Source organism: Apteryx rowi, unplaced genomic scaffold (assembly GCF_003343035.1).
Source record: "Apteryx rowi isolate R43461 unplaced genomic scaffold, aptRow1 scaffold_585, whole genome shotgun sequence".
Classification (NCBI taxonomy): domain Eukaryota; kingdom Metazoa; phylum Chordata; class Aves; order Apterygiformes; family Apterygidae; genus Apteryx; species Apteryx rowi.
Window position 1 is genome coordinate 149,196 of NW_020450855.1, and position 24,507 is coordinate 173,702.

At 40.9% G+C, this 24,507-nt stretch overlaps 1 protein-coding gene across 4 annotated transcripts in view; it reads right to left on the minus strand.

Moving 5' to 3' along the window:
- The window catches only part of COLEC11 (collectin subfamily member 11), a 47,463-nt gene that overhangs the window by 12,404 nt on the left and 10,552 nt on the right, over nucleotides 1–24,507 (minus strand). For 3 of the 4 annotated variants that reach the window (XM_026082604.1, XM_026082603.1, XM_026082601.1), the window contains exons 2-4: nucleotides 12,283–12,458; nucleotides 10,577–10,732; nucleotides 4,882–4,953 (exon numbers count right to left, since the gene is read on the minus strand). In XM_026082604.1, the coding sequence (XP_025938389.1) occupies nucleotides 4,882–4,953; nucleotides 10,577–10,706 (202 nt within the window). In that variant the 5' untranslated portion in view covers nucleotides 10,707–10,732; nucleotides 12,283–12,458. The remainder of the gene's footprint in view (nucleotides 1–4,881; nucleotides 4,954–10,576; nucleotides 10,733–12,282; nucleotides 12,459–24,507) is intronic. The other variant, XM_026082602.1, reaches the window with a different exon arrangement.

Genomic DNA, 24,507 nt, shown 5'->3' on the forward strand with positions numbered 1-24,507 from the left:
TTATTTATTCACTGATTATGACATTCCTAAGGAGTTCAAAGATACTAAGCACATTGTCTTAAACCGAACTTGCCCAAGAAGCAAAACAAAAGAAAGAGGAAAGAAAAAAGATGATTTTTGTGATTCTGATAACATAAAGTGACATCAGAAGTAGAAAAAACTGCTAATGTTGTAGAAGAACTACACTTTCTTCCTTGTGTAAACCATCATTTACTCAAATAGCAGCAAAATACAACCAACACTGGCAGTTTCTACCAGTAGAAAGAGCCAAATATTAGCCCCTTCCCAACAGGACAGTAAGTAATTATCAGACTTCAGTAAAAATATACTTAAAAACTACAAGAGTGAAAACATATGTTAACATAGTGACTGCAGTTCAACAGCCTACTGCCCAAAAGCTGAGCTGCAGTAAGCATCCACGTGTGCTCTTAGAATGGGGCAAATGCAAGGTGAGGCAGCAATTTTATCTATCTTTCATTTTTCACTGAGCTACGTGTTAAGTACCTGGATCATGGGTCTAAGTCTTATGATAATTTAGATTTCAAAGAACTCTGTCAGGATTTTAAAGGACATSAGTAGTGTAGTCCCATCAAGAGATGAAAAACTGACCAAAAAAGAAAAAACAGTAACCAGTCATGCATAGATATTAGATAATCTGTTGAGGAAGAGACTGTAGAGTGGTTATTTCCGAGAGCATCATGGTGGACCAATTAACAACCTCCAAAGGATGATCAGTTCCTAACCCTCCACAAATAGGCCGAATGACCCACTATGAAAAAGATGTCAGTGCAGTGGATACTCCAGTACTACCTGCTGTCACGACTTTTCCTAAGAATTGAGTGATATTTCATTTTTGTCTCAAAGTTCCAGCTTCTGGATAACAAATAGGAAAACCCTTGGATTGCTAGAAGAGAATACACAGTTTGGTGACTCTCACTCTAATTCAGTCTGAGGGTCAAGAAAAGTTGCATAAATATGCACAACCTTAACTTCAGGTCTGGGGACTTCCTACTGCCTACAGAGGTTAACCGAAGACTTAAAGGTTTTTCTGGATCAAGGCCGGATGGTTTTCTCTGTCCTTTTCACAGGACAGAAGTCACATTTGTGAAGTCCATTTGCTTATCCAGTCGACACTGTGATTCTCAGAAAATGCATGATATATATTGCCATGATGAAATCTTGCATAATATAGTCCAAATGATTTTTAAAATAACAATTTATTTTTCTGCAAATAAGCATTTGTGGAGAGCAGTTGATGAAGCCCAATATTTAAAAAAACATACAATATTAATGAAAATATGAATCAATTAGAATTCATTTCAAACAGGAGCTTGCTTGTAGACTTTTCTTACTTTGCCAAAATAAAGCTGTTTACTAAATATTCCAAGAACATACACATGTCAAGTCAAATCTGGTTGTACAAAGGAAAGCAGAAGAAATATGTTGCTACAGAAACTGTAGGAGATTTTGTCTGTGTTTAGCCTGAAAGCATTGCCTGGTAAAATACCAATATAGTATGCATTAAAATTCAATCTTCTTTCATCTCTTTTCTCTTTTAAGTACTTTTTACTGCAATGAATTTTCACTTCAAAGCTTCTTCATTCAGGCCCACCAGAATTTTGGACTTGTGGAAATATGGAAAACCAGAAATTTATCATAATTATTAGAGCTAATCAAGTATTTCTTATGAGTCAGGGACACTTACCTGAATGCAGGTACTGGATGGCTAACCAAGAGTGGTGGTCTCCTGGATCTGCTATTCACAGATAAGGAGTATTTGCGGGGAGAGAGGGAATCACATTCCCCCCGGTTGTGGATATGATAGTCAACAGCAGCCTTGGCTGCAGGGACCATGAGATGACAAAATTCAGGCTCCTGAGGGAAGTGTGGAAGTCAAGTAGGAGAATAAAAGCCCTGGATTTCTGGAGATTGAACTTTGGCTTGTTCAGGGAAGTGGTAGGTAGGATCCTATTGGGGGCTGCTGTGCAAAGGAGCCCAGGAAGAGCTTCTCAGTTTTAAGGAACAACTTCCTTAAAGCACAAGAACTGTCCATCGCAATGTGCAGGGAAAGTGAGCAGATATGGCAGAAGGTCAGCTTGGCTGAACAGGAAACTGCTGACTGAGACCAAATGCAAAAAGGAAGTGTACAGGAGGTGGAGGCAGGGACAGGCTTTCCAAGGGGAATATAGAAGTACTCCCCAGGCATGCCGGGATGAAATGAGGAACACCAATGTTTAGATGGATTTGAACTTGGATAGGTATGAAGGGCAACATGAAAGGCTTTACAGATAAGTCAGCAACAAAAAGGAGAGCAAGGATAACATGAGCACTCTGCTCAGGGAAAAAGGCAACCTCATGACAAAGGACATAGAAAAGGCTGAAGTACTCAATGCTTTCTCTGCTTTGGTCTTTACTGGCAAGGTCTGCTCTCAGGTCTCCCAGATCTTCATGCCCAGTAGCAAAGACCGGGGTGAAGGTGCTACCCAAGGCAGAGGAGGACTGAGTTAAGGACTACTTAAGCCAGATGTACACAAGTCCATGCACTGGCCAGAATGCATCCAGGGGTGCTGAGGGAGCCAGCTAATGCTGTTGCTCTTCATCATTTTTGAAAGGCTGTGGTGAGCAGGCGAGGTCTCTGATAACAGGAAAAGGCAAATGTTATACCCCCTTTCAAAGAAAGCCCTACTAGCCAGTCAGTCTCACCTCAGTCCTCAGCAAAATTATAGAGCAAGTTCACACGAAAGCTATTCCAGACACAAGAAGTGCAAGACAAGGGAACAGCCAACACAGATTTTCCAAGCGCCTGACCAACCTGATTGCTTTCTGTGATAAAATGTCTGGCTCTGTGCATGAGGGGAGAACAGCGGATGTCATTTACCATGAGTTTAGCAAGGCCTTAGACATGCTCTCACATAGTATCCTCATAGCCAAATTGGGAAAATGTATGTGGGGCCCACGAATAGGATGAAAAACTAGTTGGACCATTGGGTTCAAAGGTCAACAGTTCAATGTCTAATTGGCAGCTGATTGTGAGTGCCATTCCTCAGGGACCAAACCTTAGGGACTAATACTATTTAACATCTTCACCAGTGATATGCAGGAAGGAGTGTAAGGTGTTCTCCCTGAGTTTGCAGGCAACACCATGCTGTGAGGAGCGGTTGATGTGCTGGAAGGCAGGGCTGGCAGTCAGAGGGATCTCAGCAAGCTGGAGGAGTGTGCTGATGGGAGAATCATGAAGTTTGGCAAAGACAACTGCGAAGTCCTGCACCTGGGATGCATTGATATAGGCTGGCCAATAGCTGGCTGGAAAACCCCTTTGCAGATAAGGATCCAGAGATTTTGGGGCCCTCATACAAGAGAGAGAAACAAACTGGAGAGAGTCCAGGTGAGGAAAATGGTTTTATTCAGCCTGGAGAAGGGTAAGGGGGGGACCTAACTGCAGTCTTCCATTACCTAAAGGAGGCTTGTGGAGAAGAGGCAGCGTTCCCCTCTCAGAGATGCACATTGAAAGGACAAGAGGCAATGATCACAAATTACAGCAAGGGAAATTTCAATTGGCCATAAGGAAAAAGTCCTTCACAATGATAATGGTGAATAGGCTGACCAAAGAGATTGTGGAATCTCCATCCTTGGAGATTCTCAGAAGTCTGCTGGCCAAGACCCTGAGCACCCTGATCTAAATTTAAAGTCAGCCCTGCTTCGAGCAGGAGGCTCAAACTAGATGACCTCTGTATGATCTTTTAGCCTAAATTATTCTACGGTATTACAACTTCTCATCACGCTGCCTTACCTTACAGGAGTTAAAATTTCAGTTTGCAATATTTTTTAATGACAGTTTCCCTTGAAGGCATCATCTCCATAAGGAAAATACACTGCTCTTCCTCTGACTGAACAGGCAGACCTCATGGAAAATTATAAGGTTCTGAATGCATCATAGGGGATGAGCAAGAGTCATGGATCTTGGTCCCAGGGCAAACTGCGGATGTCAGATGCCCAAAGCTGCCCAAAAGAAGAGTGTGACGGATCATGCATCATCATAAGGAAGTGTAAATTACCACTGCGATTGCTTTGAAATGAAGTTTTTAAATTCAGTTTAGTAAAAACTAAGTCAAACATTCTGATGCAAGGAATGTCAAATGTTTCATTTCAATACTGAAATAAATGTTTTGACTACTCCAAATCTGAATTTTTCAGATTGTGCATCTGCTGAAAAACTTATGAAGGTCAACTTTCCCCTGTGTTTCAGAAGAAAAACCAATGTGAAAAGACAGAATTTCCTGCAAGACAGAAATGCTGTGTTTCTCTCAGCTCTGACAACTGAACACTATTAAGCACCATTCCTCTGAAGAGCTGCAAGTTCTCTTTGAACTGCAGTGAAATGGCTTTACCACCATCTTTCCATAATTGTTACTGAACTGCAATCCAAGAAATGTGGAGTCACTCACGACCATCTTTGCCTGTTATGGCCTAATGACCTCCCTCAGTGATTTTAATTAAGATACTGTGAGTCTTTGCTCTTACAAACAAAAGGAAAAAGGAAACTGAGCCCTGTGATTTATTTCTTATGATCTAGTATGAAGGTCTCATTTGCAGAAGGCATTATGATATCTTTTTTTACAGAGAAGATTTTAAAAACCAAGAATAGCCTTAAGCTTTTCCAAAATGAACCTTTTTGACCAGAAAGCAATAGTTAGTCTACAAACGTGTGTATAAGGTACATAGAAATGGCCAAGGACAACATACTCTTCCAGCAAAAGGATAGAGGATTCCCATTATCATCACCTCACACACACACACACACACACACACAAAAAAAAAAAAAAAAGGGGGGGGTACCATTTGGTCAGGAATTACTTTCAAATCATCTTCTTTAACAGCTACCTTTTTCTCCTGGAGGCCCAACTCTGCCCGGACGACCTGGAGCACCTTTTTCACCCTTTTCTCCAGCCTCCCCTATTAACACAAAAGGAAATAAAAGAAGAATCATATTAAGCCAGAACTATTTTCTGTTGGTGGCAATGATAAAAGTACCATTTTCCCCACTGAAAAAAAAAGCCTATTTTAAGAAGGAGGAAAAAAATAAAAGCAGATGGAATCTGACTTAACAGCTTTATCTGATGCATAAAGAACAGTTACCTGCAATTGACCTGTTACCGTGACAGTAATAAAATCAAAGTGAATTGATTACTGAATTCTTATATAATGGGTCTACTTCTGTGGACTTTTTTTAATATGACAAACTCCAAAAAGCCCAACAGCATAATTCATTTAAGTAGAAGCTGCAGAATTAGGCCTCAATTTAAAACATAAACTTTTGGCTCCACATTCACCAAGCACTTTCTAAGGATCTGCCAGACTCTGTCCCTTTTCAGCAAAGCATCTTAAGGACATGCTTAAGTCTCAAGTGAGAATGGCTTAACCATAACTTCATATTAAAAAACAGTTTATGGCATTTACTGAGTAGGGATGGATCAGGCCTATAGAGAGAACTCCTTCATCTTTATTTTTAGTTACATTCTGTGCCTCTTAATCTTTGTGGTATGAAGCACTATGCCTTGTACTTACATTTGCATAGCTCATGGCATATAATAGATTTTCTTCATATTATAATCTCAATTTCTGTGAATGTTTGCCTCCCCTGTATTTGGGAATGCTTACCTTGCTTTGCCCCCTACTATTGTAGTTTGCCATCAACATAAAATTAAAATATATCTTAAACAAAAAAGAAGTTTAAAGGATGATTTACATTGCCACCTCCTATTTAAAAAAATTATGTAAAGAGAAGTGCTACGGCTTATGTAGAAAGTAAAATGACGCCAGCCACTGAAAGGGGGGGATCCAAAGCCAGAGCTAGCACAAGAGGACTGATGCCACGCTGTACAGAATAGGAGAGTGAACATTAGTTACTCTCCCGGAAGCTGAAGGAAGCACCACAGCAGGAAAGCAAGTGGTATCATGTACCCCTAGAGCTCTCTGGCATAGCTGGCAGCTGCAGCATAGAGAGGGGCCATAGAGATGACATGCAAAAACAAGCTGAGACATGGCACAATTCAAATATGCAGCCTCCAGCTCTCTCTCCTTATTGTACGTATAGGTGGCTGTGAGCTGAACTCAGCCCTCTGCATGTTGTATTTCCCTTCCTCAGCTTGCCAGGGAGCTCCAGAAGAGCTTCTGTGCCTTCAGACATGCAAAAATAGGCCATTCCCTGACCTTAATGAGGACAAACTTCACATAATCCCCTGTGAATAATATTGTTAGTAAGAAGCAGGCTCTTATTTGGCACATTTGCAAATGCAACTTTTTTTATTATCAGGTAACTAATAGGCTTTGTGTTATTGTCTTTCCTCCCTCCGGGCTGGTTATGAGCTCTTTGCTTCCCAAAGATAAATCCTGACAATGACTTTTCCTTTCTCTCTGGAGGCTCAGAGCAGGCTATTACAGCCTATTGCTTTACATGTTCTTCAGAGTGAAAGCTGTGCATTAGGGATCAAAAAAATAGATCACTCTTGCTTCAGGCCATTACACTTGCCTGCATTTATTCCCATAATAAGATGACACTGCACTCCTTACTGTGGCTCTGTAAGAAACTTCCCCTGGGAGCAGGTTACCCCATTGTAGGCTCTACTACAGACTACTTTGCAGTTTTTGTTCTCAGCTACCTTAAGCAGCAAGCCCTTGGCCATGCTGGACTGAGCAGTGGTCTAATTCAGCTTTGCAGTGTTTAAGTCCCTGTTTTGCTGTATGCACTCTGAGCGGTGTGCAAGCTAAGGAAGCAAAGTCTGTGCAGGATGAAATCCCTTGCTGAGCCAGTGAAAAGGCAGAGGAAGGGCAGCAACAGCAGGCGGCTTGCCCAAACCAGCACACAGATTGCCACACCTGTGCTTTAGGGGATCATTTCTAGGCATGAAAGAAAATGTCCTTCCTCAGAGCCATTCAGCTCTTGACCACTTGGCTGAGTCACAGCAAGATGCACCAATCGAGGCTCAATAGTTTGGTGACTCCTATGCTCCCAAAGGAAAGTTACTCTTGGTAACAGCTACAGTAGGAGTGCAGAGATCTGGGTACAACCCTGCCACTAATACAAACCTCTTGTTCAGTCAGGTCTGAGAGAGATCTTTCGTAATTCAGATAATGTATCTTACCGGTATCTTACCATTCTTGCCTTCTTTTGTGAGTTTGTGTTTGTACTCTGCCTATCTTGATCTGGATTACACCTGTACCATCTACTGTAATAAAAATAACACTCCAAATATTAAATACATGAGCTATTAAACATCCCTTAGCTGGTGATAACTTTCTTCCATTACTCATATTGCCTGTATGAGTAGAAGCACCAAGTGTGGGAGTGAAAAATAAAGAATATTATTTTTATTTATGCAACATCAGCTTTTTCATATATTGTATGCCAATGAAAATATTAAGACAGCCTGTGCTTTAGATTCTAGAATGCAGATGAAGCAAGATGGCAAATCAAGAACTTCTAGCTCTGAAGGATTTTCCATGTTATTTTTTCTCTACAATAATAGTAACTTCATTCTGATAGGCCTATCAAAAGGAACAGAACTTTAGGAAGAATATGAATCGAGGCTTCACCATCCATCCCTTCTCCACACGCAACACACTATTAATATTATTGACTTTCTAAAGCACAGATCATTCTGCTGTCTGGATTCTCAGGAGCACAGTACTTTGCCCTTCCTTGTTTCATCTTACTCCTTTATACTGTTCAGGTTGTATACATACATACATACATAAATATATATATATATATATAATCAGTTCCTACGACCTAAGCTGCTGACCTTAAACTCATTTGTGCCTTTTTTCTATTCTCAGTGTCTTTATTGGCTTTCTTTGTCTTCCGCTTCCACCTCCATTCTCATCTCATCCCCACTTCCAATATTCTTTTATTCTATGGGGTCCTAATTGGCTTTGTGTTATTTTCTAGTTTCTTTTCTAATGGTTTCCAGTCTCTCCATTCATTCTTTGTGCCCTTCTGTTCTCTTTTCTCTTATCTCTTCCTGTTCTTCTAAAATTTCACCATTATGCTCCTCCACTTTTGGGTACATTTCCCCTATTTCTTTTTCCTTCACCACCTCATTTGGGCTCTGCACCACCTCTTAGGCCTAAGGTGTTCTCCCTCTTTTTCTCTTTCATGCATCCTGTGGTCTCCCTTCTTTCCTCCACTAGCTCCCTGTACCCTCTCTTTCCCCACATCCCAGCAGGCTCGCCCCACCAGTGAGCACCTGCAGCGGTGCCAGGGTCCCAGGGAGGCTCTGTTCCTCCATCCTCCAGGATTTTGCCAGCAGCTCAGCAGAGGAGGAGCAGGGGCAGGTCTAAAACCTGTCGTGAGCAGCTCCCGCTGTGTGACAGCCAAAATTTGGGCATGCAGCCACGTATATGCTCTGTTGAGAGGAAACCTTGGCCGCTGAAATGGGTTGGAGTTGTGCCAGTAGGTGACAGCAATATCTCATTACCAATTCTCTGAGCCAGCCCCTCTGACAGTGCTGGAGCTGGAGCACTGACGATTTTTTAGAGATTTCGCATTAACTAGGGCTGCATCAGGCCATTTTGTGCTTCACTGAATTTGTACATCAATCTCTATCACTTTTGCAATGCCTGTATCTCATGAAGTGGAACGAAAATCATTAACATTTCAGGCTTCTTTGTTGTTTCCTGGCTCAGGATTGCCTCCTGATAAAAGGCCAGAATTATTATTACACTGCTTATATATTTTTTAAACTGTGTTGTATATAATAATAATAATAATAAAAATAACAACAACAACAACAACAATGGTCCTTTATGTCATAAAAATGATCATCACAGATTTTACTTTTGACTGATTACACAAATAGGAAAACTAAGGCAAAGAAGTTACAGAACTTGTCAAAGCCTGACAAAGACAACTTCTCACTTCAAAGCTTTGGTTACCAGTACTGTGGTCTGACGATTTGACTGATCTATGTACCTTTAGACAAGACATATTAAACTTGATAGTGTCGTGCTATGTAAGTCACATAAAAAGCACTATCTTATGCCTATTCCACATCTAATATATCAGAAAAATGAAACAATTTTACTCGAGGTTTAGTCAAACCTCAGAAGATCTAGATATATCAGACTAGTGTTGTTTTTTCTAATTGTAACATGTAGAAGGTATAAATGTTATTAAGATTTCAAAGACCACCTACTGAAATAAATTTAAAAACTAGTTTTTTGGTTCAGTTCAGGCAGCTGTAGATCTATAATCCTAACAAGCATATGATATATATAAATATATGATATATATGATATATATAAACATATAATCATAATGAACAAATGGCATAATTTTTTGGCACAGTAGCCAGTTGGCCAAGCACAACTCACACCCTCCCAGTTCAGTCCTCTTGCTTCCAGAGCAGGGCAGCCACATTCAAACCAGGCAATGTCTGGAGAGGGCAATTTACACCATGGCCAAAACCGTGGCCAGACTGTGCAAGCAGTTCAACTGCACGGACAACTGCGTGGCAGCACCTGAGCCTTGCCCTCACCCTGAATGATTCACCAGCACATCCGTAGCCTGAAGTCCATATTATAGCCCTCAGGCAATTGATTAAAACCAAGGTTTACGTAATGTTAGTGGCAGCAGTGTCATCAGGTGAATTGTATCATTTTGAGATACTGAAATGAATAACTGCCAGAAAAACTGTGAGGTTAGTTCTGCAGTTTTTAGACAATGCAAATTTTTTTTATGCTTACCAGTAAACCAGTGGTTTATATGTTTTTTTTTTTCCCTTAGTTAATAGGCATTTCTCCATGCTCACAGGTATTACGCTCTGGTAGAAATATCATAGCCTTCATAAGGGGAATTATTGTTATTAACTATAATAATGGGGCTGGGATTTCACACCACAATGGCAATAGATGCCGTTGCTTTAAAATGCTAATTCTTCCCAGATGTTGATTTCCTATCTAAGGTACTTACCTTAATATATTCCTTACTATGAAAAGACCAATATTTTATTATGCCATCTTTGCTGGGCAATATTTTGAGGCCATATTTGGTAGAAATGTTGCTTTTGCACATACAATCTATAGAAATGTCCCCAAAAAACTTTATTTTCTTTTTGCTTCTGAAAGGAGCTAAGGCATTTAAAATCAATGGAAATTTGGCCCAAAGGACAGTACACAGAAGACTAGAAAATATAAAATAATTCCTTTTGGTACATCTCAAGATGGCAGTGAAAACCTCTCCAGGTGTAATGTAGGGGCTGATTTCACAGTCTCTGTGCATGAGTACTACTCAGGAGCATAAACACAGAGAAACCAACCAGGCAACCCATCAGAGTAACAAGCACTGTTCACCAGGAGCAGGTTTTGGAAACTTTGGCATGCATTTTCTAAACCATGTTTTTTTAACAGACATAAATTCATCTTATGACTTTAAAACTCTGTTTATAAGGAGGCTACAACTGGACAAATGAGAGGACCACTGAAAGGCATCTCCTTTGCCTCAGTTAGGAACTGTCAGTGGTGCAAATTAGCCTGTTAAAAGAAAGTATTTGGATGATCGAGTAGACTTCCACATTACCTTTGAGGCCTGGAACAAGAATTTGAACAGAGCAGGACTCCTCTGCTATATGTTGAGGATATCCAGATCTTAGCAGTGACAGGAAGGCAAGGCTAATTAGAGTCACCAAGAAAACCAGATCTCTCTTCATAATGAGCACTTACAGGTCACTGACTCCTAAACAAAAGAATGAATAAACAGTTATAAGAATTCCAAAGACTTTCAACAGTTTCTGAACAAATACACCACCCTATTATGAATACAATATATTTTTGCATGCCATAACCCTCACAGCATGAAAAGAATGTGTGCAGGTCCTCCAAGCAGGTTGTACATTCCACAAACATACATGAAATATGTAGTAGTGCTTTATTTGTTTTGGCATTAGAGTGGGTAGGATAAAACTCAGAAGAAATTTAGTTAAGAAGGACGAGATTCTGATTAGAATTCTTTGCTCTTAATAAAAATACTAAGTAAAGCTAATATCAGGCAATTCTATGTTCACTGTTTCTCAATGGTAAGCAGGCATCTGGTAAGGTCAAAGAAGAAAATCTAGTATATGGGCTTGCATTTAAAGATGTAAGTACTAAATCGCCACTTAGAAAGAATAGATACTGTTCTAAAGAGGCAGTTCAGTAGGTGATGAGACCAATCTAAAGCCCTGGGATTTCACTTCCCATCTACCTGAGCACTGAAATTGTGCCCAGTAAATTGTTTGATACAATAGCCCTCATCTAACTCATTTGGGGGGAGGGGGAAGAGATAATATTTCACTATATCATGCAATGAAGATACGCCAGTGTATTCAATAAATCCTAAAAAGATTCACCTCTGAAATACACCCTCTTCTAAGCCTACCAGTGAAATGGCTTGCTTGATACCAGGTTGTGAAGAAATGTCTCAGAAAGCAGCAGTGCAGAAATGGAATTTGTGTGAAAGGACCATCAAAAGCTGGTCTTCAGGAGGTCAGTAGAAATATCTTTGACAAACGTGTTATTTATGTACTTCTGATATGTTTTTCCAGTCATTCTTTCACCAAGGCTCTGCACTACACCAAACAAGCTGAAAGTCATATCAGTTTCAGGAGAAAGTATCTGTATATCATTTTTATAGCAACAATACAGCCATGAGCATCTTACAACTAGAGCAAAAATGTTGGAATAAACTATTCACCATCCCCCCGAGTCCTTGCAAAAATAAGTAAAGTAGATCCAGCACAGACATGGAGCCAGTGCACAGGGCTGTGTGTCTCCATGTGCTGAGGGTTTAGGAGGGTGGAGGTGTCATTTTGGGGATGGCCTGAAGGAATAGGTGCCCTTCAGCAGTGGCAAGAAAATAGGGAGCTTCAGGGTGAGAATGAACTGGTGCAGCAGGTACTAAAACATAACGGACGGAGCAAAAGGAGGGCAGATTGCCCTCCAGGTGCAGCAAGATTCAGTTTTGCCTATACTATTACAAAGCCCTGCTCTAATTTTAAATTTCACCATCAGCTCTGGCATGTTTAACAGCAGTCTCAGCAGCAAGGCTAAGTAGATGAGTTTGGAGTAAAAATTCCTCCTCTGAATTAGCATCCAGTTTGTGCTTCCATTATCCTCTAGGAGATAACACAACCAGACTGCAGCAGGGGGTCAGCTGGGAGCAGTTTTCTTCTCTGTTCTCATGCAGGGAGAGCATGGGGTGAGTTACAGGGCAGACAGTGCTGCCTCGCAACGTCCTGGCTACATCACCTGAGTTATCTCCATACTGCAGGGCTGGTAGGCTCCACAACACACCCCACAGTTCTGGTCTACAGATCATCCAGATTTGGGACACTGGCTGGAGTGTGCTGTGAATCCCTTTTGACCCAAATCTCTCCCACAATTTTCCTTTCAAGGCAGAGGAAGGTGCAGCAGCAGGACCATACCTGAAAAAGGAGGGTACAAACTTGGATCTGGGAAGAGATCCTAGGTCGAGATATCTTTCTTGATACAGGCATAGTCTAAGGGGCTAGTGGGGCATGAAGCCCTAATGAAAATCATTAGTGCTGAGTAATCCTCCCATAGAATAAAGGAGGAAGAGGGACTAATGTGGGACGTTCACAGCCACAACTTGCCATGCTCCTGGAATAGGACAGCTCTGAACTACTTCATACATGAGATTCACCAATCTCAAAAAGACCAAAAAGAGTGTGGATGAAAAAAAGGAAGTCTCTACTAAGCTGTAAGGTAACAATTTTGTTTTCAAGGCCTCTGTGTCTTTTCTCTAAATTTCACTGTGTGTTTATATGCACATTTTCATGATATGCTATGCAATATGATATATAACAAAAAGACAAAAAATACTGAACTGTCCAAATTTCCTATTAGCTTCCAGTCCATCAGATTACAAAATAGGCAGTCTTAGTAGAGATGCATTTTGTACCCTCACAACATTCCTGTCAACAGACTGATAAATACTGTCATTTACAAAAGTCTCTTCTCACAGCTTAAGACCTGGTTCTAAAGGAACAACACTCACTCGTATGCAGATGCTTAAGGTATTTTTTCCCTTCAAGAGTACTCAGCCCCCTAAATTTTGTTTATGCTGCCATAACTAAGACGACTGCCACCCATGTATATGTGTCTGAATCATCTTTAAATTAGCTAGCTCAGGTACTGCTAGGAGCACATCTACCCACAGAAGTACAGACCTCAGCATGGGCTGCTTGAATATTTAGGCCACATAAAGTTTTGTCACAATTGCAGCAACACCACTCAAGACTTCTCAAGAGTGTAGGCAAAACTGAATTTTGCCACCTCAAGGATGAGGAACCAGGCCTGGAACAGAGGGCTTATCATAAAGGTGGACCCAGAGAAGAAAAATAGCAGAAGGGGAAAAAAAGAGTTGTGGACATTTGACTTAAAGCTTCTACTGCCAAGGAGAGAAACATCTGCTCCCTTCAGTAGTAGTCCCTGCCCAGTACCTCAGTGGGAGCAGAAACCAACTCAGTTCTCCAGGGCTCTGGAAGACAAAATCAGCAGGAAAATTTTTGCTGTTTTGCTATTCTCTGCTGTCTCAGGCTACTATCTCCAATGTCTACACACACGGCCAGCCCTAATGCTAGAAACCAGGTTAGGCAACCAGTCACCTTAAGCTTATTTTCTAAGGTTTATAATTGTGAAGTATCAGATCTCCTTGATATTGTTCTTCTCCCAAATATCGTAATGCATAAACCAAACAAATTACTTCAGATACATTAAGCTTGGATTTGGACACATTTCCCCAAAAGGAGATTCGTAACTTTAGGGTACAGGGCACTACGTCTGGAAGTACTCTATGGCCTAGAGGAGCTTGCAGTATCCACAGTAGACAGTCTTGGATCTTTTAGCAATGTACAAAAAGGGTTAGGAATCAAAGCACATGATTCACAACAGTCAAGAGGAAATGTTGAGAGGAAGGGAGTTTCACCAAATCTTCCCTTCAAAGTCTTGTAGGGCCAGATGCAATGAAGACTTTGGCGTTTGAATACTCAAAGTATTCAATGATACAAATGGTACACTTGAAAGTGAGGGGGTCCACATCAAGAACAGGCTTTGCAATGCCCACTTAGGGACCATGCGTGGGAAATCAGGGAGCTGTCGCTGCCACAGCCAGCCAAGAGGACATGACAGAGATTTGTGCCCAAAAGTCTCATTCAGACACCTGAACATAGGCATTTAACTCTCAGCAGTAGTCAGACACCTTTGAGAGACGGGGAACCGGGCCGTCCTGGACAGCAGTCATGCCCACACTCTGATGGCCAGGAAAGCGGAGGATATGATTCCTGCCTTAGCCTGCAACCACAGCCCCATAGCCCAGGAGAGCACCCAGTCCAGAAGAAGGGCAGACAAAAAGGCTTGCAAGCCAAGTGGTTAAAATATTCAACTGCAAGTCTGGAAACCTAGGCAGTTTCAGCACAAGTGATAGATGAGATATTCCCCCAGTAGTGTGGTGATAGGGATTCTCTACAGAGAAGTAGGAGATGTGGATGAAATGACTTGACAGAGAAGAAGAAATTGAAATTAGGAGGGTGCTCCAATTTCTGTATTATTGGATAAAAAGGCAGCCTCACTTCCTCTGTCTGCATTTTAGAGGTGTTAGATGTAGCCAGACTACAACTGAAAGATCAAAGCCTCCAGATACGTTAAATATTCATTTGCCTTCGCAAACTCCTACACAGCTCAAGCATGAGACAGGCATGGAGCAGCAGAGAACTGTCAGGGCTGTTAGGCAGCTGTGCACACATACAACAGCCAGAAACGAAGGATTTTCTCAGGGGAAAGTAAGCCACCGAGAAAGCATTGTCGCACTGCCCACTGCCTGCCACAGAGTTCACGAGCCTCAGAGATGCGGGGGATACGCCCCACACCAGCTTGCGATAGCCTGACTCGCACAGCAAATGGGTTGTCGCACCATGACTTTAAGGCAACCATCCTAGAAAACAGCACTTCTTAGCAGCAGTCAGGTCACAACACCTGGGCCCCACATGAATACTTAAGAAATTATCTCGGTCTGAGAAAAGCCTGTAACAATGGAAATCTCTGAAGAGGTTGCAGATTGAATACTTTACAGCGTCTGGAACTGCAGTAAAGGGACAAATTAGTAGTAGATATCAAAGCAGAAGCACATTGGCTATCACTTTATCCACCCTTTCTTCTCCCGCTTTAAAAAGAAACATTTCCTTTGCAGCTAAAATTGCCTTATACAATTGAAATACGAGTTTGATCTCCAGGTATGTGCTTTCATTTTAAAGCCACAGAAAATTCCATGCCTTTCTGACCTATCTTCAAGTCCTTTTGGACTCAGAGTCACAAAGGCTATTTAGAAGACTAAATCCCACTGAAATTAGTCCTCAGACACAGATGTCAGCTCATCTTTTTCAAATACTATCTCTTTGCCTCTGGAGTATCTTCAGCATCAGAAAAAACAATGCCAAAGAGAAACCCAAAGATGTTGCGCACTTGTAAAAGTAAGAATACTTTCCAGTATCTGCCTAGGGGTTATGAGCCAAACTTGAGGCACTGATAATGGTGACTCATTAAGTTGGCATAAGTGGAACGCTTTGAAGAAATGGAAGGAGTAAAAGGCAGCATTTACATGGAGAAAATATATAGTGAAATATCTCTATTTCCATTAGCAAAGGAAACGTAGCAATGCAACTAGCACAATAATTTTAAAACAGCTGTTGAGACCTGTGAGCGTTAGGAAATCTGCATCACTTGCTGAGACAGAAAAGCTTTGTTACGCTAGGTTTCAAGTGACAAATCCTTGAGTGGTCATCAGAGAACCGCTGAAGCTGAGAGTGCCACAGGCATCATTCAAAACCGCTCTGGGACCAGCCATGCCACTTCACACCAAGTGAAATGACCCTGAGCTTTTTTGTTAAATCCTCCACACTGCAGGTAGAAAGCTTGGAGGCCAGATCAGTCAGCAAACAGTTCACATGTGATGACCCTGCAACAGTCAGGGGCCATGCTGCAAGGGCCAGTGCCTGATTGCAATCTGTTATTTTGGGCCTAGAAGCGACACCACAGACGATCTGCCCATTTGAATCCAAATGGATAAAAAAAAGCAGCAGGAAAATGCTGCTTGCTTCTGTTAATGCTTAAGCCAGTCAATAGGTGTAACTCTCTATAATCCTAAACAATTCTTGTTTGGGGTTCTGGCTCCTCTTTGAGTTATTTTTATTTTATTACTATTGAGTTGTTTTCACCCTTAATGAGTTATGGGTTTTTTCCTCTGGAAAACAATGGCACTTCATTCTCAATAATCTTGGCTGCATTATCTATGTTCTGGATTAACTATGCTCTGGTACTGACACAAACACAAGTCTGCAGAGCCAGTCCATGTCTGGAAGCAATATAGACACATTTGTGGATGATTTTCCCAAGCAGGTTTGAGCCAGCACTATGGATATGTCCATAGTATGAATGGATGGGATGGTTACATCTTCAGCATTCAGCAGCTTTCACTCCCCTGACTTTTCAAGTCCTCTTCATCCACATCCCAACACCTCCCAGAACTGTCCCAGCAGACTGTATGTCCTCAAATGCCTCAACAGGCTCTATACCACATCTGAATGGATGCAACACATGCCCAGCAAGTCATGCCATTGAAATGTCAGACTGGCAGGCTGTGACACAGACCTCACACTATTTCAAGGGAAAAAAAAAAACAGTAATTCTGTCCTGAGTAACACCAGGGTCCAGTGGAGATCCAGGGATAAACTCTTGGTGGCAGCAGGGAGAATGAGAGGGGACAAGCCTCCAGCACTGCGCGTACAAGCCGCTTTTCATCACTTGGCCAGAGGGCCATGGATCATCCCTGGAGAGGATGCCTTTCACACTGCAGATGAAACCTGTGTCACTGACCTTTTCTTTCTCCATTACAGCTTTACTGATAGCCTAGCCTATGGATGTTTTGTGTAGCTGTACTTTTACTTTATCTTAGCTCTCTCCCATTTGCCCTCCCAGTTCCCCCACCCATTATCTTGTGTAATCAAGTGTTGACCATTTAGCCAGAATATAAAATGAGATTCAATGATAAAACTACTTAAACCATGGGTAATCATTTTCATAACATTGCTATGCTTGAAAGTTATATGCTAAGTGTTGATTTAAAGGTTAAAGCAATGGGCTTGAAAGAGAAAAAGTACCTAAATGTTAATGCTGTATGATTCTGAAAACAGGGACTGTAACTGTCGTCGTTACGAAGCCTCTGTGAAATCTATGGAGCATGCAGCAGCATAAAGCAGAGGGGTAACACTCTGATGCTGAAGAACACGGAGGTTTGCTGCAGAGGGCACAGGAGTGAGTCTGAGCTGACTAGAAGCTAAGCCTAGCTGATAGGAAATCATCAGTTACCCCTGAAAGTGCACTGAAGTCTGGCTCAGTAGAGCTATTTCCTCAACCGTTTGTGAGGTTTAAGGGACTATTAGTTCTGCCCGTACAACACAGGTGCGCTTGCCATACATAGGAACAGTAGCCTCACTTTTCAGCAAGATTAATGTTTCTAAAAACTGTGAGACATTTTTTCCTGATGTGGTTCTGCTGAAGTCAATGAGTTTATGTCAGAATTAATTTACTATAGTCTGTGCTGAAAGCATAAAAACTGGGCTTTAGCAAGGGTGAGATGAAAATGGCATGAAAAGGGGGCAAGTATGTTTCAAAACTTGTAACTAAGAGATGGGACCCACATGATTTCTTCCCCTGAGCGCCAAAATGTATAGCTCTATGTGGAGTTTTTCAGATGATACAGAGAAACACTCAGGTAGAATTTTATCTTGGTTTTTGTAAAGTGTTGATCAGAGATAACTAGAAACGCTAAAGAAAATTTCTCCTCCCACAATGTTTTATTCAATGCCTCTGTTAGATAAGAGTTCTATTTCCTCGTCTGCTGCTATAATTTACAGAAAAAGTTTGTGATTTTGGGTGCCATCCTTGAGACATGTCAGATCAAATTTTCAGTATTCCTAACCACCCCAAAATCCCACTGAGTTCAAATATAGGTGTTTAGTACTTCTAAAATTATGTCTAAATTGCCTTAGTTCAGCCTGGCTCCTACAAAGCATATACATGAGAACCGGACAGTATCCCTCCATGCATTTGTAGGAACTAAAATACCAAGGGATCACCAAGAATCAGCTAATGATTTGGAGAATACTGTAGGGTACATTTCTTTACATAAATACAGATTACTTATATATGCATTTGTCATCCTATTTCTGAAACTTCAGGGCACCCCTTTCCAATCCTCCACATCCATAAAACTTTAGGACTGCCTACATGAGTTGGAATATCCAAGCAGTACTTAAATACTTAACCTCCATTCAATCAGCCCATGTTTTCCAACATTTTATACTTCTCCAGGTGCTTAGAAGTTTTCCAGATGTATCTAATAGTTGTCCTCTTGAGGGCACTGCACAAGCTCAAAAGGTAAATGTAGTCTTGGGAGCGTGGTCCCAGCTCCCAGCTAAATTCTCTGAGATGCAGAGATGAGGCAGAGAGGTCTATCAAGGTCCCATCCAGGAACCCCACACATGTCAACAGTGATACATGCTTTCTTGCACAACAGAAATGCCACTCAACTATTCATCCAGAAAGTGAGAAATGCAAGTTCTGGAACATCTTTTACTTAAAAGAATTTGAACCCATAACTCCAATTCCTCAAAAGAGCAATCTCGCAAAGATAAAATACACTAGGTGAAACTAGAGCATAGTCAGGCATACCAGATTAAAGGATTGAAGGCAAGCAGGCAAAAAGGAGCCTGACTCAAGTCTGGTGGTAGGACACTAGGCTAAAAAGGGGCAAAATAAGTGTTTTTCTTTTACCACTTTCTGTTCTTATGTCGCAAAACTTACTCAAGTATAAATACATGGACAGGTGAGGAATGCCCAGATAGGGGACAAAATCCAACCAAAACACCTGATTGCAGAACTAGAAGAGGTGAGAGAAGCACAAGATAAAAATGAAAAACAAGAGAGCTGGCCTGGGAAAGTGGCAGAGGGGTGACAGAGGGAGAAATAGTGCCATGCGAGAAAAGTTTGCTTTCAGTTGCCCCAGCACCCTATGCCTCAGTGAGAAGAAGAAAGAATACAACAAAGCAGAAGCGGCTTTTGCCTCCATTTGCTCATGCATTACCTGTGCAACAGCTACATTTAAAGGCTATTCTAAGAACAAAGGGAAACAGCTTGACTGCTGCTCAGTGCTTCTGAATGCTGCAAGGATGACACCTCAAAAAAATGAACTGCTAAGAGATGGAGTGGGGCTGGCACTAAGAGATGCCTCTTTATCAGAACGACTTTGCTTGGCTGCAGATCTCAAGCTAGCCAAAGTTATAAGCAGACCCCCTGGGCAGGATTCAGCTCTCCTGGCTTAGGTTCAAAGTCTGAGAAAATTGCCCTTAGCTCCTCCTATAATCACATAAGAGGAAGACACCTTCGCACAGTGACTCATTTCATTCTAAACCAGGTCAGATAAATGGCTCTCTAGAGGTGCCTATTCATTGCCTATGAAGAAAGCCCTCTATGGCTAGCTCAGCCTTGTAGATATATAAAGTTAGTCGAGGGGATTCCTACCCTTACTGATTAGCTACACAAATCTAATGGAGGGCTAAAAAGAGCCCAGCTCACCCACCAAAGCCACACTTTACCCTCCCTTCTTTGTACCATCACCGATGGTCATCTAATCCCATGGTGAGGTAGTTCAGCTTGCTAAACCAGCAGAAAGCTATTCCTCTTTTTGTAGGGTTATTTTTCAGCTGATTTAGTTGCTCAGGTTCTGGTGGGGTAAAATGGCCATCCATTCCTGTGAAAAATGTTGCCAGTCAGGGAACAAAGTGCTCTCAGCAGCAGCTGAAATGGCCTTTAATATGTTATAAAACTGCCCTAATGTGCTAGCAGCATACAGAAAACAGAAAGATGTATAAGTGAAATAAGTAATGGGACTAATTTCACCAGGAAAAAAAAAAAAAAACAAAAAACAACAGCACATAATTAAAGAGTGGGAACATTCTAACAGGAGGAAAGATATGGCAAAATACCAGGCCACAGTGGAAAATAATATCCAGGAAAAAATACAGAGCATACAGAGCATAGGAGATACCACAAGAAGAGACATTTTGCAACAACATGCAAGTCACCAAGAGTCATGGAAATTATCCAAGAGCATTATCCTCAAATGACAAGGACATACTTCTCGGAATGATATCCTGAATATAACAAAATAACATGATATATAAGCATGCATGATCAAAATCTTGCATTTAAACTGGGGAAGTGTCAATCCAATTTCAACAAAAGATTATAATTATTCTCAGGCTGGAGATCTGCAAAAACCAAATAACATTTTACATGTGATCCTATGCTAAAGCTTTGATATCAGCTCCCAGGAACCTGGGAAAAGGACAGAAATAATTATATAGGTGATGCAAAGACTAACAATATCTTCAGTAAAATGGCCAAGTCTCAATGTAGGAGGAAACTTAGAGCATCAATAGCAAGAAGCAAGCTACACAGGGAATGCGGCCACATATCCTCACTGGACAAGTAAATAGGCAAGGGAGAACTAAACAGCAATGGTGTCATTCAGTATTCCTTCTACTCTTAGGGCCCAACACATTCCCAAGCACTTTTGTTTTCTTTTCTTTACCTGTAAGGGAAACCTATCAAAGCAGCTCCCCAGATGAAGGAATAAATAAATAAATAAATAAATAAATCTATGACTGTTATATAGGAATGGTTGTAGAAGCAAAACACAGTGGAAGAATTCAAGTTTGTATGGATTTGACATGACTTACTAAAAGCATGTGCAGAGAAAGATATATGATGACTACTAAGTTCCCAGAGGTCAAAGTATTCTTACACCAGCATGCGACAGCAGACTTTGGCCAATCAGTCTATATTATCAGCAACATTCATAATCCTATTAACAAGGTATGCCAAATGAAAGCCAGCTTAAAGAGCATCTTCAGTGGCAAACATTTCCGAAAGCAACTCTTTTACCATGACATGTGCATTCAGAATCCTTTGCTATAGATAAGGTGCACCAGTCTACATCACAGACTTAAGAAATTAAGAGAGCACAAGTGATTGCATGCAGGTTTGAGGAGCTTTTGACAACCCAGTCTCATTTTGAGACCAATGAATCAGAAATATGAATTCAAAGAAATGTGAATTCAGAAAGAAACAGATATAATGTGTAGAACATAATTTGCAAACAGGGGCATTTACCTGAATCCACATAAACTGAATGTGTTACTTCCCTTATCTGCAACCCAAGATGCTCCCGTTACCAAAAGACTCCTGAGAATGACAACTCCCTTTGGGAAATTTTTATTAAAGCCTGTCCATCTAACCAAACCCCTGAGAGATTCCACCTTTTTTTTTTTTTTTAAATAATGTGTGTTTCTAGGGAAGAATATAACAAGCCGCATTAAGTAAGTGAAAAGTACTGCCATCTCTACCTGCTTTTGTACTCGGCACATTTTCTAACAATAGCAGCAGATGCATCTTCACAGAGCCAGAATGCAATCAGAGCCAGTTGTGCACGTATCAAGAAGCCTCACATCAGCTAAGCAGTGGTCACTTAGGCCTTCGGATGGCTCCATGCATATTTGTCCAGCATTTCTAGGTTACTTACAGGAGAAGGAACTATTACTAGAGCTCTGATTAGGCAGCTACCAGCAAAGAAAAAAGAGGGTTCACAGGAGGTGTTAAAGACTACATTGACCTTGTCCTGGCTGAAATCCCAGCATCTGCCACTTGACTTAAGCAAAGGAAGGATGAACAACTAAAGAATAAGACTTGCCACAAAGTTATTCAGTGCTGCCAAAAAGGGATGGAGGAATTAACTCTGAACCTATCAGAAACTCCATGTACCCAACACTCTACTTGTGACATTTAACACCTTGTTCCTAAAACCAGGGAACAGCATGAATGCAATCACATATTAGCTGAATATATGTGGGCAAATTATGTTTAAATAGAGAGCTGCTCAAAGATGGAGTAAAAAAATTATCACAAGAACCATTAATCTCTACCAAGCATCTGAGGGACTCTGGCATCAAGTGCAGATTGGTCTTACAAAAAAGGAGGCACACGCACTGTTGCACTTGACATATCAACTTCTCTAGGCATATCACAGTGGCTTTGCTTATGTGCCATCTAGAAATTACCCTCAGGATTTGCAAGACATGGAATACTTAACTGTTCTGTTTTCAGATGAAAGGGTTTCAAGATAACAATAAAACTTCCCTAGCACTTGTAGAGAACTCTAGTTTTTTACTAGGGTACTAACAGTTCTCATTATTCCCACAGCRTTGTAGAAGTAGACGTAGCAATGGATACAGCCTATGTAAAAATGAATGGTCACTCACAGCACTTCTGGAGCGTTAGTGAACACCATCTCTACTTACCTGTCTCCACAAAACTTGTGAAGATGATAAGGTTGTCTCCACATACGACTCTCAGGCAGTTTAAACTAAAATAGTCTAACCTGAATAATTCTGGAGACATGATACGGAGACATGAAGGTATTTGGAAACTGGCAGAAATTCTCTCATTTTTCCTAGAAAGAATATCACAAGGACTCCTCTGGACAAATCAGGTTCCTCTTCACTATTTCTCAACAAAATAAGCAAAGATTATCTGTGAGAACTCTGTGAAGAAATTTGCCTTGTCCTGTCATAGATTGCCAGTGAAAATTCAAACAAAAGGAGAATGCAGAACTGAAAAATTTATAATTTTCCCTTAAAGATTTAATCTTTAAGATTATGTTCAGAATTATTTAGATGGGGCAGACATAACAAAATAGTTTATATATATAGTCTAAGGATTTTAAACTTAAATTTAACTTATATAACTTATTACTTAAAATTACAAGAAAGGCAATTCTAATGCAAAGGTGTTACACATCAAAGGAAGTAAACCTCTGATAAAGATGTTTTTTAGCTGCAGCTCAAAACACGGCTCTTGTTATGTCATCTCATTTCATTGCTGGATTGATTTTAAGCTGCAAGTTCATTGCACAGCTAGAGAAAAACATTGCAAATGCATCTGTGTGCACTGCTGACAAATACTTCACCCTGGAGTCTTCATAGCAACATGAGCAGTGCTCCCCTCTGCTCTACCACATGTTCCCAGTATCTGTTTCCTTCAAATTTCTTGTACACTAACTAGTCAGCCTTCAGAGACCTGTTTGCTCTTTACACCCTTCCAAAAAGAGAACTCAGTGAAAGACATTTTTCTTCCTCTAAACAATAAGACATTTTTTGCTGCTTCTTGTGCTAGGCTTTCACTATGCTCTTGTGTTTTTATTTTGACCATGCCATCCACCGTTGCCAGATTCTTCAGAAATTACTTATTATTTTTTGAAAGCTCTTTGTTTCAAATCCCAAATATTAGATGATCTCTTGTAAATCCTTCTCTAATGATAATCATAATGGTCTGCTTATATTTAATAATGTCCTTATAAAAACTCCCATGCTTTCTCACCTCCTAAGTCTCTGATAAAATCAATAGTCTTTGGAGTACTAGAATCATTTAAAGTAAGAAGTGCTTGTGAAGCCTTTTAAAGCTAATGTCAGTTATTTTGGTGCCTTCTTCAGTGAAGGTGAATGATTTATGAACCCTCCAGTTTCTCTGCGCATTGCATTCTTTAGAAAAACCAAGCTGCACTGCCTAGAAGCTTTGCTACTCAGCCCTCACACAGCATGGAAATGAGAAAAGTGCCCTCAGCACTCAGACCAGATGGAGACCTAATCAGCCTGTGATCCATGGTCTCCTGGAGGCCCACAGACTATTTCTACAGGGTCCACTAAAGACAATAAATAAAAGCAAGCCTATTGTCAGCAAGTTTCAATACGTGCTAAGGTCATCAACACCAGCACAGAGGAAATTGGAAGGATCCGCAAATAAGCCTGAAAACCACTGAACAAACCAAACCAGAAATCTTAAGAGAGCTATCTGTAGGATTTTTTTTGTTGCTATTATTTATGCTGATTTTGCAATTAGTGTATCATAACAGCAGCTTCAAAAATCACAGTGAGCCATATGTAAGACCAAACACCTGAAGTGTGTAACAAGACACTAGGCTCTCACCTAGCCCATTTATGCCCACTAAGGAAACCAGTCCATGCTCTTCCAGACAGTCTGTCCTCTAAATACACCACAGACATGAACATTAACACAAAACACTACCATTCTCTTCCAAAACATGGTGGTGAGGTACCTCTTGTTTGCACACTAGCTTTTTACAGGAATGCTCATGCCAAAGGAATAGACTTCCCTGGACTGTTTAGATAGCCTTTTTTTATTATTATTAAACAGGTATCAAAATCAGAAACTGTTTGGGGAGCTGTGGACAATCTTGGATGTGCAGTGGCCCCACTTCAACAAGAGAAATGGCTGTATTCAAATTATTATATCATTTAGTGATGAGGACACTTTTGCAGCAGA